The sequence below is a fragment of the Zingiber officinale genome, chromosome 9B, assembly GCF_018446385.1.
Source record: "Zingiber officinale cultivar Zhangliang chromosome 9B, Zo_v1.1, whole genome shotgun sequence".
Taxonomy (NCBI): domain Eukaryota; kingdom Viridiplantae; phylum Streptophyta; class Magnoliopsida; order Zingiberales; family Zingiberaceae; genus Zingiber; species Zingiber officinale.
Genome location: NC_056003.1, coordinates 5,708,074 through 5,729,035, shown reverse-complemented (window position 1 = coordinate 5,729,035; position 20,962 = coordinate 5,708,074). Strand labels below are relative to the sequence as shown.

General features: G+C 36.5%; 1 protein-coding gene across 3 annotated transcripts; it reads left to right on the top strand.

Annotated features, from left to right (window-relative positions):
• Window positions 1–1,646: 1,646 nt before the first annotated feature.
• Window positions 1,647–20,094, top strand: LOC122022460. 3 transcript variants are annotated; one of them, XM_042580479.1, is made up of 15 exons: window positions 1,647–1,966; window positions 3,115–3,205; window positions 3,307–3,391; window positions 3,495–3,579; window positions 11,749–11,818; window positions 12,385–12,454; window positions 13,268–13,313; window positions 13,396–13,639; window positions 14,924–15,129; window positions 15,224–15,298; window positions 17,766–17,835; window positions 17,962–18,042; window positions 18,594–18,673; window positions 18,790–18,892; window positions 19,706–20,094. In XM_042580479.1, exons 1-14 carry the CDS (start codon window positions 1,833–1,835, stop codon window positions 18,866–18,868), a joined length of 1,416 nt encoding a protein of 471 aa, XP_042436413.1. In that variant the 5' UTR covers window positions 1,647–1,832; the 3' UTR covers window positions 18,869–18,892; window positions 19,706–20,094. The 3 variants fall into 3 exon arrangements, with proteins under 3 accessions (XP_042436413.1, XP_042436414.1, XP_042436412.1); XM_042580480.1 differs by lacking the exon at window positions 19,706–20,094 and having other exon boundaries at window positions 13,456–13,639; window positions 18,790–19,037; XM_042580478.1 differs by lacking the exon at window positions 19,706–20,094 and having other exon boundaries at window positions 18,790–19,037.
• The last annotated feature ends 868 nt before the right edge of the window (window positions 20,095–20,962 follow it).

Genomic DNA, 20,962 nt, shown 5'->3' with positions numbered 1-20,962 from the left:
AATTGTAATTACTTTACTTCTCAAAGAGCATGAACAGTGCGGAGCATGGACACGGAGTTGGGATTACTAGGCGGGCCCCTCTTTGCCCCAACCGCGCACGAGGGCGTGGTCCATCTGTTGCTGTCACGCACAGTCTTGCCTCCGCTGGGTTCGGTCGAGGTCCACGTCCACGTCCACGTCCACGTCCACGCGGTCCGTTGATGAACAGATAGATATTTGTGCGAATCCAAGCTCCAGTTCATGTTCATCGATACCGTTTAAGCCAGTTTGAAGATCCATGTTGAATTATGGTGCCGAGGTGGGTCGTCATAATACATAACGGTTTGCCGGACCACCTCGTTGTATTTTTTCATATAAATCTTAAATCTTAATCAATTCAAAGAAAAATATTATATTAAACTATGCTAGTTTGCCCGTTCAATTTTGCTCATCCCATCTGTGACTTGCGCGCCATTGAATTAAGCATCGGGCACGGAAGGCAACTAGGAAGGCTATTTTAAAGCATTTAGCAAACGACTTCATGTTCTACCTTGGACGAGACGTTGATGGAATCAAACGCATGAGCCAAACGATTATATATATTTGCTTGTTTAATTGAAGAGACGTAATTGAATAAACTATTAGAACGAGAATAAAGATGGGCGATTAAACAGAGGAGTTTTAAATTAAACTAGCCGAATATTATTATATATGTATAAGAATATATAATGAGAATCGCTTCATCCTTCGTTCACGGTAAGTTGACTAATGGTATGAAAATTATTGTAATGGAGAATGTGTAAATTATTCGGACCATTTTGAAAGGGCCAAGCAATCTACCGGCGGGGAGGAGAATCTAATTGGCTCTTGGTAGCTGTCATTAACTCCAGGATCTGCCAGATTTTACTTTTATATTATTTTTTTTCTGTGTATCTGTGTGTGTATTTTGTACACGAACTTGTCGATTTGATTTGTCGTTTGGCGATATCCAAAAATACTCTCCGAACTCATCCTCATTTCAAATTTTCTCTATAGGACCCCGAATATGTGGGAAAAATTATCATCCCTAATCATTTTTCATTGGAATTTGCAGGCGTGAATTAACTATTGCAACTTGAAAAATTAAATTAAGAGGATGATGGGCCGTCAGTAAATTCCAAGCCCACTTAGTTTGATGGGCCGAAGATGGAATCGAGAGGAATTTATTTATGCGTATATAAAACTTAAAAGTAATATGCAAGTGGAAGTGTGGTCAGAAGCTAAAGCAGGAGAGTAGTGGAAGCTTTCGAAGAAAAGAATTTTGCCTTCTTTAATTTCAAGTGGAAAACGAAAGGATGGGTGTCCTTCTCCTTGAGTCTTTGTTCACACACTTTATTATAAAGGAGTATAGAATTTATTCAAATTTGATGGCAAGGATCATTATAAACCCTAAAGGATTATATTTGTCTTGATGTCGATACTTTATCAAAGATTTCAAAAGGATTGGTTGTGGGAGGAGATTTGATTTTTATCATTCTTATTTTAATCAAGATAAAGGAAACACCAAGAAGATCCTTGATCAACGGTGCATCGGTGGCTTGGATGTATACCCTACGCCGCTGACTCGGCCATGGTAATTTCCCGGGCTGACTCGACTACCTGCTCTATCCCTGCAAGATATATAAAGAAAGATCCAGAAAGAACAGATAGGAAAACAGGGCGTGAAATGGCAATCGTCCCGATGACCTTCGCAGCGTCCCTTCGTTATCCAGCTCAACAGGGGAAATCAGGGTAGAAATCGCGAGGCAGCGGTTTTCGTGGCGCCGCTTGTTCGGAAGAGGGGAGAGAGAGAGAGATAGAGAGGAGCGGCCGCTATGCATCGGCAAAGGGCCATGTCGTGGAGGAAGGTGGGGAAGGCGGCGCAGGAGCTGGCGGCGCACGCGCTCCTCTTCTGCTACACCTTTTTACTCGCCCTGAAGATCGATGGCGGGACGTCCTACTCTTGGTGGTCAGTTCTGCTTTTGTTTTCGTCCCATTGTAGTTTGATGTCCTTTTCTTCGATTTAATTGTGCTCGCCTCTGGATTTTTTTTTTTTTTGCCACGAGAGCACTTTTAGCCTTTCAGATCTACGGTTTGGCGGTTGATTTGGTTAATTGGGGGTTTTACGACCAAGTGTGGGTAGGGATGACTACGATTATGCAAGTTTATTCCTGTTTTCAATTCTACGACTCTAGTTTGAGATAAGGAGATCTGGATTGAGTGTCTGCGAATTCGAATTCTCTGCTTCCGCCCCTCCATGTCTCGCGCCTTTGGTTCTGCCCCATTCACTTGTATGATGGCTTGTTAAGTTCTCTTGGTTGCTCTTCTAACTTGCTTTGATTAATTTTGTCTTAATATTATCTTGGAAAAGTCTCTCTCTCCCTTTTTTTTAGAACAGGACAATGCTCTTAGATTTTGTGGTCGTTATCATTATCCTTCGACATCATTACTACTAGTTTAGATGCTAGAATCAGGAAATTGCTATTCTTCCTGTGAAGAGATGATGAATGTTAAATAGTGATTTTTCATCTTGTATCATTCTAGGGATGCTCTTTCAGGAGTCAATGCTGCATGAGCTTTCGTAAAATAGAAATTATCATTTTTTATGCATGTTCTATATACAATACTTTCCCAGGGAAGTTAGTAGCATTTTTTGGATTTTAATACTTCTCCGAGTATGATAGTGTCGCTGCTGCCGATCTTGGTCACATGCATGGGTTGTTATTCTCCATCACCAGAAGTGTGCGTAGTAAAATGGATGTCACATGGGGCACTTTGTTAAATAAAATCTGAATGAGGGATTTTGTAGTATAAGATTTGTGACATATGGTTTACCTTGTTTTAATCTCCACATTGGTCTGGATGTAGCATGTATCTTTAACACAATCACAAACAAGGACAAAAATATATTTCATTGAACAAGGGGATTGCCCCTCACAATTTGTCTGTCTCTCTCTGTTGCAACTCTATAGAATAGTAATGTGATATTTTTTTTAATTTCAAATTTCAATAGATTATATCTTACCCATTATCAACCCATTTTATGTTGTTGTAATGTACATTAATTTAATGGCATATATTTATTGTGTCGGTCTTATTCTTCTTCTGATGTGCCAGGATAATATTTGTTCCTCTTTGGCTATTTCATGCTGTTGTAGCACGAGGAAGGTTCTCCTTACCTGCTCCATCATTGCCTCATGATCGCCACGTATGATTTAATGCCTATTCATTAATATGTACTTTCATTTATGGTATAGCTGGTAATAATTGTCATATTATTAACCTGGCCTGATATACTTCCTTTTACAGTGGGCACCTTGTCATGCTATTGTTGCAATACCTTTGCTAATTGCCTTTGAACTGCTCCTTTGTATATTTCTTCACAATAAAAGTGGTAAGACACAATTAGTAGTAGTCATTTTCTGCACTGCACAAATACTTCCACCGGCAAGTATATGAACTCTATTAATCATTTTTATATTTGAACTTTCATACAGTTAATGCTGAAAATTATATCAACTTAAAGGTTGTGTTTCTTCCCCTTTTGGCCTTTGAGATAACCATTCTTGTTGATAATTTCAGGTAACTATATTTATATTTGTATTTATGTTATCTTAGAGTGCAATTGCAGGAGAATATTCACAATCAATTGGACATTTGTATTGTTATTAGCACCACAATACCTTATCTCAGATATAAAATGTTAAGGCTGGCTAAACTGTTAATTTTCTTTTATGACACTGTAACTGATCATTAGCCATAAACTCCATAAGCTAATTGCCATAGCTTATCCAGTTTTTAATTTGTGGGAAGTTTAAGAGATTGTGTATCCTTGATAATCTCAATATCTATCCTTTGTGAGTTCTCACTCGTTAAGTTTGTTTTGTGTTGTTTTCACAAAACTCAGATAAGGCTTAGGCTTTGTTTGCTAGAAGGGATAGAAGGAGAAATCTTTCTCTCACATCACTCCGGTTCAATCAAAAAAAAAAAATGATAATCTCAGTTAGCCTCATTGGCTATCCCGGGATGACCAGCCCGACCCCACGGAAATTTTCCACTGGCCACCATGGAAATGATGGGAAAGTTCTCTCTATCCCTCCTTCCACCTTCTTCCCAAGTATATTGAGAAAAACCATTTCTTTCCCAATTTTCCCTACCTCTATTTTTTGCCCTTGTCTTTTCCCCTCAGCCTCAAATGCTACGTTAAAATAGCCTTATTATTGTACTATTTTACAACATTAACTGATTCCCTCAATATTTCTAGCATGATGGCTTTTGGAAAGTTATTGGCAATCTATGTAGTCTACTCAAGCTAAGTTGGCGCCTGATCAAAGGAAACCACAAACAAAAATTTTAGTTTTGCCTAGTATCATTAATGTCCATTGATTTTGATCCATATCTGAACCATCTAAAATTTGTCAACATGGACTCAGATAGGTTGAATTTCAAGGATAACAATACTAGTGTTTATAGCTTTGTGGAATGGTAGAATCCGGTGTTGATTGACCTATGTGATTTTGCAGGGAGTTGTTGTTTTTTGCATTGATTAGAAGGGAAAGGGAGGAAAATCACATACATGAGTCCCTGAAATTTCTACCTTCTCATCTCAGCCTATGATTCCACTAGTTTGTCATCCACGCATCCTTCATCATAGCTTTGGCGTTGCTGCTAGCCTAGTGTTGGACCTGTTGGGTGCTGTCGGAATTACGTTCTGTTTCCCCTATACAAAAATTTGTACAAGCACAGAATTTTTCCTAGCAACCCATGTGCTTTTCAGAAGTTAAACTTAGATTGCAAACGAAACTTAACATTATTAATCTAAGTTCAACTCATGTGTTCATCAGAAGTTAAACCATATTACAGAAGTTGATTAAATATCTATTTCAAGGATTGACTTTCAGGTCGTTGGCGAGACACTCGACCTTCTTGGGTATGGGATCATCCACCACTTCCTAGACAAAGCCTTTCAAAGAAACTGAATATTTAAACTCCTTACAGTAAACCTTAGGTTTAACTACAGAGACCTCAATCGAAGCACAAAATCGCTAGCCTCTTGTGTTGGTATTTCAGGATCCATACAAAGGAAAACTAAACTAGTACACAACGGAAACAATTAACTAGTTATACTTTTCTTTGTATTTTAAAGACCTCTTGATCTTCTGTATTCCTCTCCTCCTCTTGGACGTCGTGTGGGCGACGATCTACCAAAACAACCCCACCCGAACCACTTCTTTGTCTCCAAGACTTTCAACCACCAAGGGATGCTAGAATAGGGAGCCTCCTTCTCTTCTTCTTCTCCTCCAAGTAACCGACCACAAGAAGATGGAGCCTCTTGACACTGTCGGCCCTTGGTAAAAGAAACAAGGGGAGAATTGAAAGGGAAGAGGGTCGGCCACAACAAGGATTAAAAGAAGAGACTTAGGTTGTGTTCTACCCTAAGGCACCATCTACCTCTCTTTTATAATCCTTGGTGAATGCAAAAAAGGAAAGATTTAAAATTAAAACCTTCCTATTATGTGTGGTCAACCCTTATTTGGGTAACAATTAAGGAAAAATTTTAAATTAAAATCTTTCTTTTAAACCATTGTGGATGTCTACAAAAAAGGAAAGATTTTAAAATTAAAATATTTCTTTTAAATCCCTTTGTGGATGACTATAAAAGAAAAGTTTTAAAAATTAAAATCTCTTTTAAATCCCTTGGAGGATGACTATAAAAGGAAAGATTTTAAAATTAAAATCTCTCTTTTAAATCCCTTTTAGGATGGCTATAAAAGGAAAGATTTTAAAATTAAAATCTCTCTTTTAAATCCCTTGGAGGATGACTATAAAAGGAAAGATTTTTAAAAAATTAAAACTCCCTTTTAATTCCCTTGTGGTTGGCCCCTTGCTTGGGCACCAAGCAAGGCTTGGCCGACCACCTCTTGGGCTCCAAGAAAAGCTTGGCCGGCCCTTGCTTGGGCACCAAGCAAGGATGTGGCCGGCCCATTAATTAGGTAAGAAGTGGACTTGGTTGGATATGAGACTTTATACATAGAGGCTACAACAGGGACCTAGAGGAGGAATTGACTTTGACCTCCTAATGAGCTTGAGCTTCTTGTGTTCGATCCGAACACCCAACTCAAGTTCATCAATAATGACTCATACTACAAAAAAATTATTATTGAACTACCGCACCAATCCCATATTACATTATGGGCTCATTCTTATCATGAGTGTGTTAATCTCCCTGTGTTTAAGATATCAAATGCCCATTAATTAAATGAATTACTGATAACTCACTTAATTAACATCTAGCTCCAAGAGTAGTACCACTCAACTTCATTGTCATGTCGGAACTAAGTCTACCTGTAGGGTTTACATAACAATCCTTATGAGCTCCTCAAGGGGACATCATCATCTAATAAATAGGACACGATTTTCTTATATAATCAATAACACACCATATAAATAATATTATTTACCAACTTATTGGGCCTATTGATTTAACGAATAAATCTCACCCTTTGATAAATTAAAGAAGTAAATACTAAGTACATGTGCTTGTTATTATATCGGGATTAAGAGTACGTACATCCATAATAACAAAGGTTCTGTTCTTTTATGCAGTCAGTATAAAAGGAACAATCTCAAATGGTCCTGCTCAATACACACATAGTGTACTAGTGTAACTTTATAGTCAATATAAACTAATACCAAATTATACTACAACCATTCCAATGGTTTGCCCAATCCATCTTGGTTGTGAGCTTCTATTTATAATCTATAAGGAACTGATAACATGATCTTCTGTGTGACACCACACACTATGTTATCTACAATATAAATTAAATGGACAACTGCATTTAACTAAATGCAGACATTTGACCAATGTGATTCTCATTTCAAAATAAATGTTTATACAAAAAGCTAGGCTTTTAGTATACATTCTAACAATCTTCCACTTATACTAAAAGACTATGCTGCCATACATTTGATCCCCATCCCCTCAACATGCCCATCAAAAGCTCTCGCATTGTAATAGTCGTAGTATAATTTGGTACTAGTTTATCTTGACTATAAAATTACACTAGTACACTGTGTGTATAGAGCAGGACCATTTGAGGTTATTTCTTTTATACTGACTGAATAAAAGAACAGAACCTCTATTATTATGGATGTGCGTACTCTTAATCCCGATATAATAACAAGCACATATACTTGATATTTATTTCTTTAGGAGAGTGCACATGTGCATAAAAGAACAGAACCTTCATCGTCCACCTTTCTTGTGATTTCTCTAGCTTCCAAAGCTTTGTCATGATGTCGTCCCACCTATGCTAAGGTTTTTGTTGGAGCAGCTGGGTCGGCAAGAGGGGAGGGGTGAATTGCCTGCAAAATAAGAATACCCTCCTCAAAACTTTCAACTCAAGAATAATAGCAACAATAATAATAAGAAAATAAAATGAAGAAAAGCAGGAAGACTCAATGAGTTGACTTGGTTACAACCAAGAAGGTTGTTAATCCAAGGCGGTTGAAAAAGCGCACTACGAATCTCCTTCACTATAGGCGGAGAAGCCTTTTTACACACTAAAAAAGCACAGAGGTTGCTAGGAATTGAATATAGAGTTGAATGAATAATTTCCTAGCTCCAGAGGCCTTTATATAGCTCTTGGAAATCCTATCTCGAGTGTTGAAGGCGCCTCCAACGAGGTTGAGGGCGTCTCCAGCAAAGGTATGGATAAAACTTTATCCAATCTGCGAAATAGTCATGTGGATTGGGTCGAAGGCGCCTTTAATGGCATTGAGGGTGCCTTCAATGTTGAGGGCGCCTTCAACTTGTACAGTATAAATAGCTTCCAGTTTCTCTTTTTCTTCTTCTTCCGAAGCTTCGATCGCTTGGGTGATTTCGACCAACCAAAATATGGCTCACCCGAACCCAATTTTCGGCCTTCTCCTCGAGCAGGCTTTCGTCTCGGCTTCTCGTCCCTCGAATGTCGCGCACGTTCTTCTCGTCCACCGGAGTATTCTTTCGCAGCTCTTTCGTCCTTCGGACGCACCGAGCCCGTCGGCTCCCTTCCCGTGTTGTTCTTCTCACTAGCTGTGTCTTTCGCTCGACTTCCTGCGCTCCTAAGTTCCTGCACATTTAGACACAAGGATCAAATAACAAACATGACCTAACCTAACTTGGTTGATCACATTAAAACAACCACGGGGTCCAACAATCTCTCTCTTTTTGATGTGTATCAACCCAAGTTCAAGTTAGGGAAAAAAAACAGACAAGTAATTTAAAACTAACATTTTAAGCAAAAAGGTTGCAATAAAGAATTTGCAACACTAAGTAAAATTAAAAAATGTAAAAATATTAACTCCCCTAAAACTCCCCCTAAACTTGTACCTATCTCTCCCCCTTTGATCACATAAAAAAAAATGGGATAATAATTTTCAAGTAAAAAGGTATTCAAGTTTTAAAATCAATCATTTTTAAGCAGGAAAATTTCTAAGTAAGAGAAAAATTCTAACTTAGGCAATTTTTAAAAAAAATTTGAGAAATTTCCAAAATAAATTGTTTAAAGCATTTTCTAATTTCTAGTTTCATGCTTTATCAGTAAGTTAATTAAACATTTTATTTCAATATTTTGGCTTCGAGGCAGTGGCGAGACACTAGGCCTTCTTGGTTATTGGAGCAACAACCACTTTCTTAGACAAAACCTCAAAAGAAATTAACTGTTTAATTTTTCTTGCTGAAAGCGCTAACTTAGAAAAATTTAATCTAGAAAGGTTTTTGGAATCCAATATAGATTTCTTCCTACCGGATTAATCAAAAACTTAGGGGGTACATAACTTTTGGGAATTTTTCTAAGTTGTCCTTGATGTTTTCTAATATACCAATTCAACTTTCCATTAATTCTAAGTTTTGATTTTGGAAATTTATTTAAGCATGCATTATTTTTTAATTTTTCAATTTCAATTTTCAATTTTTCATTTTCTGATTTTAGATTATCGTACATCTCAAGAGGACATGCCTTTGCTAAGTTTAATTTTAACATATCATTTTCCTTTTCTAATTTAACTAAATCTTTTGTAAGCACTTTAATAAACTGAAAGGACTACTTGGGAGTTAGAGAACGATGATCCTCCTCCTTCATTTATGCTCATCTCTATGCTGGTTTCTTCTTCCGATTGATGGTTGGCCATCAGTACTAATCCCGAGAAGACTTCGACTTCAGATTCGGAGGATGATGATTCATCCCATGTAGCCTTCAGACTCTTGGGCTTCGAGGACGTCGGCCTTTGAGACTTCTCCTTATCCCTTTTCTTTAGTTTTGGGCAGTCATCCTTGATGTGCCCTTCCTCGTTGCGGTTGTAGTATCGGACCGTCCTTCTGTTGCGTTGATGCTTTCTCGACTGCGACCTAAATTTATTAGTCTTAATAAACTTATTTAGTTTTCTTACCAATAGCGCCGCTTCAGTTTCATCGATCCACGTTTCGGAGTCAGGATCGCCCATCTTGGCTTGTAGGGCAACATTGAGATCTGAGTTCTCTATTTGTTTCGGTTATTCAATTCGAGACTTGTGAAGTTCGAAAGTAGAAAATAAATTTTCTAAAATACTTACCTCAAGGTCCTTAGAGATGTAGTAAATATCTACTAAGGACGCCCACTCTGGAGTTCTTGGGAAGACGTTGAGCGCATACTGGATAGAATCTCGGTTTGTTACCGATTCTCCGAGATTGGTCAGTTGAGTTATCAACTCCTTAATTCTCGCTTGGAGTTGCGCTACCTTTTTGCTGTTGTTCATCCGGAGATTTGCAGCTGAGTTCGGAGGATGGCGCGCCTTGCTAATTTCGCTTCTGAGGTGCCTTCGTAGAGCTCCAGGAATTTTTCTCAGAGGTCTTTGGCGGATTCGTAGTTTCCGATCCGACTTACCTCCTGGGGCGGCAGTACGCTGAGCAGATGAAACTCTGCCTTTCCGTTGGCCACGAAATCGGCTTGCTCCTTCTTCATCCATTGGTATGCTTCTTTGTCTTTTGGAGCTGTAAAATCATATTTCATAGTTATAAGAATATCAAAATTCATTTTAAAAAATACCTCCATTCGTCGTCTTCACGTAGCGAAATCTCCGTCGAATTTTGGGGGATGAATACTTGTTCCGGCCATCGTCTTGATCTTTGTTGCTTCAGACGGCGGTTAATCCTTCTGAGCTAGACCGACAAGAGGGGAGGGGTGAATTGTCTGCAAAATAAGAATACCCTCCTCAAAACTTTCAACTCAAGAATAATAGCAACAATAATAATAAGAAAATAAAATGAAGAAAAGCAGGAAGACTCGGCAAGTTAACTTGGTTACAACCAAGAAGGTTATTAATCCAAGGCGGTTGAAAAAGCGCACTACGAATCTCCTTCACTGTAGGCGGAGAAGCCTTTTTACACACTAAGAAAGCACAGAGGTTGTTAGGAATTGAGTACAGAGTTGAATGAATAATTTCCTAGCTCCAGGGGCCTTTATATAGCTCCTGGAAATCCTATCTCGAGTGTTGATGGCGTCTCCAACGAGGTTGAGGGCGCCTCCCGCAAAGGTATGGATAAAACTTTATCCAATCTGCGAAACAGTCACGCAGATTGGGTCAAAGGCGCCTTCAATGACATTGAGGGCGCCTTCAATGCTATTGAGGACGCCTTCAATGTTGAGGGCTCCTTCAATGTTGAGGGCGCCCTCAATGCTGTTGAGGGCGCCTTCAACCTGCATGGTATAAATAACTTCCAATTTCTCTTTTTCTTCTTCTTCCGAAGCTCCGATCGCTTGGGTGATTTCGGCCAACCGAAATAGGGCTCACCCGAACCCAATTTCCGGCCTTCTCCTCGAGCAGGCTTCCGTCCCGGCTTCTCGTCCCTCGAACGTCGCGCACGTTTTTCTCGTCCACCGGAGTACTCTTCCGTAGTTCTTTCGTCCTTCGGACGCACCGAGCCCGTCGGCTCCCTTCCTGTGCCGTCCTTCTCGCTAGCTGCGTCTTCCGCTCGATTTCCCGCGTTCCTAAGTTCCTGCACACTTAGACACAGGATCAAATAACAAGCAGGACCTAACATAACTTGGTTAATCACATTAAAACAACCATGTGGTCCAACAGTTTTTACATGCATTGATCCTAGTGTCTCACTGTAAAACTTTCTTCTCATCTGGATTGGGTGAGATAAAGAGCATTTAAAATCATGGTAAGATCGATTTGCATCTGTATGACTGATGAATTTATCCAATGGTTCATGACTTTTTGAAACTTGCTATAGGATGGTACCTCTATTTAGATGGACTTTGAGATAATATTAAGATAGTTATTATTAAATAAGTTACTTTTTATTGATTTACATGCTTAAGTTTCTTAATAGCGTTGTTTTAATTTACAATGTACTAGTGTATTTGAGAATGAGCTGTAGAATGCTGGGTTGCAAGCATTCATATACTAAGAAATACCAACACTTATCAGAGCATTTTCTTTTATGAGAAAAGCCGCTGCTTATAAAATCATGTACAAAAGAGGCATTTGGATATCTAAAAAGGGAACTAGGAATATTGGTTTACTTCCTTAAGAACTATCTTTCAAATAGGTCTATGGTGACTCTATAATAACTGTTGGGAAGTAAGCAAAAAGTGCATCTGAAAACACTAGAAAAAATAAAAAGGCAATAAGAAGAAAAAATCCATCACATATTAGCGTTATCACGTCACCTTGAAATTCTCTGGGCAATTTGACCTCTCCGGCTGATGCTCTAATTTTCAGGATGTGTAGAGCTTTAATGCCAGGAGATGAAGAGAGCATGAGTGATGAAGCTATCTGGGAGACACTTCCTGTAAGTTCACTTCAGTTGGATTCTTCAGTTAGTCTCAGTTTTTACGAGTATATTGGTTTCTTGATGAGAAATAATATTGATTTGGCATCTCATGGGAGCTTGTTTTTGAAGAGAAATTTTAAGTATATCATGTAGAAAAGTTTCACTAGTAAATGTTACAAAAAGAATTCAATTCCTTCCTAACAATTGTTCTTATATATATATATATATATATGGAAGATTTTGTTCATCCAGATTTCCAGTCATCTATTGCAGCTTCCTACTTTTCTGTGATCCAATCAACTTTTTATATTTTCAAGCTTAAGCTCATAAGTTCCTAGTTTTTATAGATCACATGAAATTAATATTAACTACTTTTTGTTACCTAATTTACTTGCCATACTGGCAATTTGGACATTGAGCAATGTAAGAAAGATGCATTATTAATAAAAGGAAAATGAACTTGTGTTAATAGGCCATGTTGCCCTTTTTCATTAGTTTCTAAGCTAGAATATTACAAATTGCAATACGATTTTGTTTTTGACTTTCTGAAGTTTGTATACTAAATACTGTGGGACTTGTCTTAGCACTTCTGGGTTGCGATCTCCATGGTGTTTCTCATAGCTGCTTCCATATTCACCCTTCTTAAGCTGTGTGGTAAATCCCCCTTCACCATTTTTTTCTAAAGCTTTTATATCTTGCAGTAATAAAACATTTAATTTTATTATCCAACTTTATATGAACATTAAATTTGAGCTCTAGTGTATTTTATGTGCTATTTTGTTCTTTACATGTTCTCTGGAAAAAATAATCTAAGATCCCTTTAAGGGAAAAAAGGTATCAACAGTTAACTGGAATTGAAGACAGTCAAATTGTAGTTGTTCTCAAATTGGGATTTCATTCAGATATGCCATGGTTTACCGTTTAATCTGTACAGAGCCTTCAAACAAATACAGAGCTAATTGACAAGAAGTCAAAATGAATGAAATTCTGTTGATATTACTATCATGTGGATCTGTTTTATCTGGACTCGGGTTTACGTTTATACTCCTGATCTAATGCTGGCTGCTGCCAGGCACTAATGTGCTCTTAGCCTGTGCTTTGGAGTTGGACTTGCTATACATGGCTCAGAGTGTAGGTTTGATCTCGAGAAATTTTCTGTCATGTGTTTGCTGATTAGTGCCTTTGTTGAATTCCCACATAGAGGAGCATCCAAATGTTTGTACTTGGATATAAATTAATCGTCATCTTGAAACTTCTGTTTATCTACTATATCCCCTCATCTTCTCTCTTCTCCTCAAGCTATTATCTTCTTTCTTCGCTTCCCTTTTGTCCTGTTTTCCCCTATCTGATTCTGTGTTTAGGATATTCAATATATATATATATATATATATTGTCATGTATAATATTTTAATATTTTAGATGACAGCTACTTCATACAATTTTGCAACTATCTTTTTGTCAGTGCAGGTGATGTTGAAGCTCTTGGTTGGTGGGATCTATTTATAAATTTTGGGTAGCGCATCACTCCTTTCTATTTCACATCAATGGTTTTTTACAATACCACTTGTATTTTCTGATCTACCAACCATTTTCAGAATTGCAGAATGTTTTACTTTTCTTGTGTCTTCAAAGTGGTATAATCTAATGATCCATAGGCGTCCTCATGGCGAAGCTTCTTCTTCAACTGCAATTAGGTATCGGGATTGGAATAGTGGTCTTCTGCTCTCTTCTATTGAGGACCATGATCAGGATAGGCTATGTAGTCTGCAAGACATTGGAGGCCATATAATGAAAATTCCTATTGTAGTTTTCCAGGTTTTGCTTTGCATGCGCCTCGAGGTATAATGTGCATTTGTAGTTCCTATCTTTTTTTCTTCCAGCTCTTGGATGGGCATGCTTCAATCACTCAACGATATGCTTGTTTGCTAAGTTGCTCTTATTCAACTAAGAATAGTACAAAAACACTTGATATAATAACAGCCATTGAAAACCACCAAACGTGGCTTGAATTATTGAGGACTTTTGCACATTGAGAAAATAATTTTGATCCTGATGGTGTACTCTAGCCATCCATTTGTGTATTAATAGATGCTGCAAATAAAAATCTCTCTATAAAATTAAACTTGCTTAACTATTACTTGCACTATATTCTGCCTAAAAATGATGCTCATTTAATGGCTCTTACATCTTTGGATTCAAGTAGAGGGAGACTAGCACAATATTGCCTTCTATGTTAAGTTGTTTCGTCCATCATCTATTGCTATGTTAGAGTGCTTCATGTTCGGAGGATTATCATTAGGGCAATTCCTTTTGTGCAATTGTAGCATTCTAGGGCATGGAATCAATTACCATAGTCCTAGGCACATATGTTGCTATTCTAATCTATGTTACTTGATATGGGAGTATACTTATTGAAATGAATCTAGGTGTTTGACTCATCATTTACTAGGTGTCCAAGTTGCTGTAGTACCTGTATTTGTTGTGCTGACATGAGTAAGGGGAATATGAAAAGTTCAATTGAAAAAAATTATAGTTCATACTAATTGCATGCCCAAAATTTTAGTTTAAGACTGGTGCAATCATCTCCTTGTCCATGTGCGAATGCTTAATAAGTTAGGACAAGTCTAAGCTAAAAGGGAACTTGAAAACAGGAACGATGTTGAAGTTTTACCTTGCATTTAATATTTGAACACCATATAATTCTCAACTGAACTTTTGAATTCGTTAATATTACAACCTCTGTTAACCAAAGTACCAACATACTTGCAAATGGCAACTGTATAAATGAGCATAGATAATCATAACTATGGATCGGTACGCTTTAAGTTCAAAGAGTATGTAGGAGTCTAATACAAGGGCTGTCCAATAGCTAGTTTGTTCAAGTAATGACAAAATGTAATCTTAACTAAGTAAAACCTTGAACTAATAATGCCAATCTATTTGTTGTATTAATTTTGAATGCTAGGAAAATCAGCTATTACCCATTATATAATTCATTTGCAATTAGAAACTAGAATTGAACATAGTTCAAAGCATACATGCTAAAAAACTTGCTACTGCAAAGTTCGTTTAAGCAAGATATTATGCCATGCTGATATGTTTATTACTTGTTTGCTGGTTCAGGGAACTCCTCCTAGTGCTCGGCATATTCCAATTCTTGCAGTTTTCTTGCCATTATTTCTTTTGCAAGGTGCTGCTATCCTATATTCTTTTTCAAGATTGGTGGAGAAGCTTGTTTTTTTACTTCATAATGGAACTATTGATAGTAGATATCTCAGAATTTCATCAAATGTTCACAACTTCTTCGCCTTTGTGCATCGTGGTTCAAGGTACTATTTTATCTGTCTACTATTTGAATATGGTATTTTGGATAAAAAAATTAGCTTTCTTCTTTATTGGTACATCGTGTCCAAGTTGACACAGATTGCTTGGCTGGTGGTCAATTGATGAAGGAAGCAGAGAGGAGCAAGCTCACCTGTTTCATGCTGAAGAAACGGGGTATTTTTCGACTTCATCTAAAACTCTAGATATTTATCTGATGAGCTAACTAATCGACTTTTATGTATGGACTGAAATGTTGTTCCGTGCTGGGCGGCACGGAAGGTGTTTATTGTTCTACCGCCCGGCCGAAACCGGCACCTTAAACTTCCCCGTCTCGATGCGTCGCAAGGTGCGCCGGAGGAGTTACGGGACGCCTTTGGTGCCGAAGGCGTCGTGGGACGCTTTCAGCGCCGCCGGAAGGGTCGCCGGACGTCCCCCCTCCTCGCGATCCACCGCGGCCCCTATCGCGACCTGTCGCTGCCCTGCACAATATTTTGACGATGGGAAATTAAAATTTTCAATTAATTAATTTAAACAATTCCCATGTGTAATATTTTGAATAAGCTTTTATAAATGCTAATTAAATTATCCCAATAAAATACATTTAAAATTAATTTTTTTAATAAATTTAATTTAATTAATCTTCTGAAAATCATTTTTTTAATATTTAAAATTTCATTTAAAATTTTTTAAAAATTATAATAATTTTGATTTATATTCTAATATTTTTTTTATTATTGTAAATTTCATTTAAAAATTCTAAAAAAATCTTTAAAAATTATAAAAAATTAAATTTATATTCTGATAATTTTTTTTATTATTTTATATTCTTTTACTATTTTACTCTTTAATTGATAAATTTTTTACTATTTAAAATTTACATTATTTACCTAAAGCAGAATGTTGCAAGAATCAATGTTTCCATCTAATTCACACCACTCTTTTTGATATTAGTAAGGTAATATATTATGATGTATCAATTTTAATTTAAATTATCAGTAGATTAATTTTTTTTTAAAGAAAACTGTTTTAATTATTTTTTTTAATCATATTACATTGTCCAATAATTGAGAATTTATATCAAATCAATATACAATTTATTTTTAAATTATACACCATAACATATTTGTCTAATAATTACTATATATAAATAAAAAAAATATCGAAACCGTATTGGCACGGCACGATATGATACCGAAATCGTATCGTTCCGGTCTAAGACCGGAACCTCGGTATGGGTCGAGATTTTAAACCTTGCTTTTATGTGCTTAAATAAAGTGAAGTGGCTGAAGCTGTTATGCCAACTTGAGATATTAGCCTCCGAATAGAACTTTCATTGCTTATTGATAGATATGCAGAATTGCAGTGTTACTTTTTTGTCTTGTTTATTTCAATTCAGTGTTTTCTGCCACCCTGTGCACGCTAAAAGTCAAACTATGAAATTATTCGGAACTGAGTCTACTAACACTTTCCATCTGGTGATTTTTAACTAGAATTTTGGATTTTTAATTTCTGTTATCAATTGGTCATTGGTGCACGCTGATAATTCCTCCACTTTTTTTTGATAGTCCATAATTACAGTAAGCCTAGTAATAGTGTAGGAACATATCAATGCAAAACAATTCTTGCTAGTATTTAGAGTGCAAAATCTCTTATATATATATATATATATATATATATATATAGAGAGAGAGAGAGAGAGAGAGAGTTTGACTTGTGGTGATAAGATGAACTCATTTAATTGGATTCTAGTTTAAATAGGAGGTGAAACTAACCAAGCTTGCAAGGAATGAATGGTTAAGCCACATGCTTGTATTTTTATATTAGATGTAGATTCTGGAAATAAAATTATTTTGTTGTTGTGAAAATGATGGCTGTAATTTGTTCAAATGAAATTGCAATAATGAGATTGGAGAGTGGACAAGTGATCTCTCATGCTATTGTTCATGTGACCAATGCCTGATTTGATAGAAAATGTAGAGCTCTTAACCATGATGGAAGAATAGACATTTAGACCACAAGTTGTTATGGATACAGATATCTACAATGTAGGGACCAAAAGTATTTTACCATTCTTCAAGATTGATTTAACTGTCCAAGTACGAGACACCAGTAAATCTTGCTAATCTGAGTTTGTGAATATTTCAGCTTCTAGTGGTCAGCTTTGGGGAATATTTATTGTAGGAAATTAAAATATGTAAGGAATGAATCTAATCATGGTACATGCCTTATATTTTCTCTTTGGATGATTTTTATTATTATTTTGAATATCTATTAATAATAACTAACTAACTCTTAACCTTTTAGGAATGAATCTTTCTAGACAGGTTGCCTGACTGTGGTTTTTTATGATAATACTTGTGGCTCATTTTGTGCTAAACCCTAAACCCTAAACACATAGGATATCATCATTGGTCTTGCTTACTGTTGAAGATTAGTAAATGTTCTAAAAGCAAAGATAGGCATTGTCTCTTCTTAACAAAATACTTTGGAACACAAAATTCAAGAAGTAGATTTCATAATATAAAGAGATTGCTGATCTTCCTCATACGAGGGTCTTGGATCAATGCTGTAAATTAATAGCATTGAAAGTAACTAGTAGGACAACTATCATCTTTCTTCTGACCATTTGGAGTCTCTTTAGGTATAACACTTTTTGTGGTTATCCACCTGAGGTAGTGAAGAAAATGGCAAAGAAGGATTTAGCCGAGGAGGTACAGTGGATTTTTTTTGCTTGTGTCAATCACCAAGTTGTATTCTAGAGTTTTAGATACTATACAGCAGGTTTATGTACCACAACACTGTCATTTGTTTGATCCCCATCTGTGTTTGCACCTCAGGTTTGGAGATTACAAGCAGCTTTGGGGGAACAAGTTGAAATAACGAAGTATAGCCAACAAGAATATGAAAGGCTTCAAAATGTCCGTATTTAATCTATAATTGGGTTAAAAAAATACCTGTTGAATAGCTAGGGTTTCTAATTCCTGGTTTATGCCTTTTATTTTTCTTGTAAATATTTTTATCATATATATATATCTATATATATATATATGTATGTGCCTTTTTGCTTTCACAGGCTTCAATTATTGCTTTTCTCACCCAGCACAATGATCTGTATAGATTAGCATTATTGCTAATATACACACACAGGCTGACCTGTTACTGACGGATAAACTACTTGGAGTAGGAAAAATATGCCATTTTAGTCACAATTAATAAGAAGAAACAAACAATAAGTGGTAGCTGTATGCTTAGGAATAAGCAGGCATTAATGATCATCTGTTTATCTATGGTACGAATACTGAGGCCAGAAAGCGGATAAGATACAACCACCCGGTTTGCAATCCAGAAAATTCCTTGTATTTGACACGGTGGACATAAGCTGGTTTTTTACATTGCATGTTACTATATTCTCTGCAAGTTCACTTTTGTGCCAAATTTCTGAAATAATTTGTGTATCCGTCTATTTCAGGAGAAAGTGATATGTAGGATATGCTCTGAGGCAGAAATTTGCATGGTCCTCCTTCCATGTCGCCACCGGATTCTTTGCAAGTAAGTTTTGTGCTAGTTTGTTTCAGTCGCACAAGGGTGGCCATCATAGCTATTGGCAATACCTTCTTGATATGCATTAATTGATGTTTATAGTATTAACTCCACTATGTCAACAGGTCCTGCTCTGAGAAGTCCAAGAAATGCCCTATATGCCGAGTACAGATTGAGGAGCGGATGCCTGTATATGATGTTTAAGTCCTCACCAATAGAGACCCACAAGTAATGTTAACATCCTCACCAGCTTGTGTTCATAGACAGATGTATATAACTGTAAGTTAGAGCTTTCGAGTGCTGTAACTAACTCCTTCAGGTATAGTGCTGCTTACATGGGGTTCTAATCTACACGAAAGTACAATTAGGTTTACTTTCTCAATTAGATTAGTAGCTGATGAGCTTTGAAATTTTATTGTTAATTATAAAAAAATTTAATCAAAAGTAAGATCATTAATTGTAATACAAGATAATTTAAGATTCATGAAAGCCAAATTAAGGTGTTAGACTCGGCAATGGATTGGGTGATTTTGATGTCAGTGGAGAGTGTCTGTCCCATGTAGTCGGCAAAGTCCCTTTAGCCATAAGTTATTGGGTGCCACGGATTAGTTCAAATTTGAGGTTCTGTAGAGCTCAATCTAGCAAGAGCAATCACATTAATTAGGAATTTATGAGCACTGCCTTGCAATTAATGGCTTGCCAACGAAGTGTGCTTGGAGGATGTGTGGCTCTCTTCGCTTGCTAGAGGCGTCCCATCCTTCTCGATAGGACTCTTTCACGATCAGTTTGATCAATCAACTAATGGAAGTGGAAGTCCCACTGGATGAACTATTCCAATTCTCCAACTTCAGTTAATTTTTTATTGCATGCTCTTAATCCCTATCATCAGTTAATAGAATCCCTCAACCTCTTTTATCTAGTCCCGGCACCTGCATATATATGAGGAAAATTTATCTAAACTTTGTCAACGTCTTCTGTGATTTTGACAGTGGAATGCTTCCTTTTTTGCTTTGCTATGTGGTGCTTTTGACATGCATGCAGGTCCAGGATTTCTGTTGGTCGATGTATCTTTCAGCATCCTTCTTTCCAGCCTCCCAAGATTCACCACTAAGCAATTGGAGCATACAAGTCAAAATGAATATGCTATATGTTACAAGAGACACAACGACCTCACGATGTGCATGTCTTGAAAGCAAACGATTAAGAAGAGCACATTGCTTAGAATGCATGCATCTTTGATATTGCTCATGGTTTCAACGGGAGGTCAAGGTTGGCTGCCAGCCAATGCTGTCTCAGTGACAAAAGAGAGTGGCCATATATATATGTATGGCTCGACTAACGGTTCATTGTTTCTCTTGGTAAAAGCACATGGTGATTTTTTGTCTTCTTTCTTTGAAATTAATATAATCAAATAACACGTCGCATATCAAGTTTGGCTATGAGCCCGTGACCATGTGATCGGGTCGGAGGCTCGGAGCTCATAAGTAGACGACTATCAAGATGGTAAAATGTGAATATTAGTCTTTAGAATAATACTTATCATATTATCGACATTTGAATCTTAGATCTTATGATGATAATACTTTATGCGTTAACCATTAGATAGAAAAGAACAAATAGGTTATCAAGATTTGAAAAGAGGAGAACTTTGCCAAATAGATTAAATGGCGTTTAGCTATATATTTAATTTCATTGGGATACAACCAAAAATCTAGTATTTAATGATATTAGTAAATGTCACTAACATGGTTCAGTGTTATTAATTATATCAATCTATTGCACACTTTATTTGATATTTTATTGTGCGTGCCAGAAAATATACAGGCCATAGGGCATACTAATTTGTCACTTTCAATTTTTTTTTTTTAAAAATGTAATGCATAATTAAAACCGAATCCTTATCTCACTAAATAAAATCGATTATATATTAAAAAGTACAGAATTTATTCCTACATTAATTTTTAGTACGGAATTATTACATATTATAAATAGTTTCTCTTGATTTCTGACAGAATAATAATTGAGAATTGACAAATGAAAACAATAGCTAATCATGTGTTTGTTTCACTGTAAATAAATCGACAGACTAAACCAATCGAGCAAACAGTTGATATTATGAGTTTAAAAATTACTGAAATTTTTAGCATTAATTCCTACCATTAATTTCACCTATTCGATGAAACAACACGTAGGAGGAATTTAATAAATTCAAAATTTAAAAAGGATAATTTCCCATTAAGTTATATATATATTAAATTTATTTTAATCTTAAGATATTCTTTCATGTTGTTAGGTTAA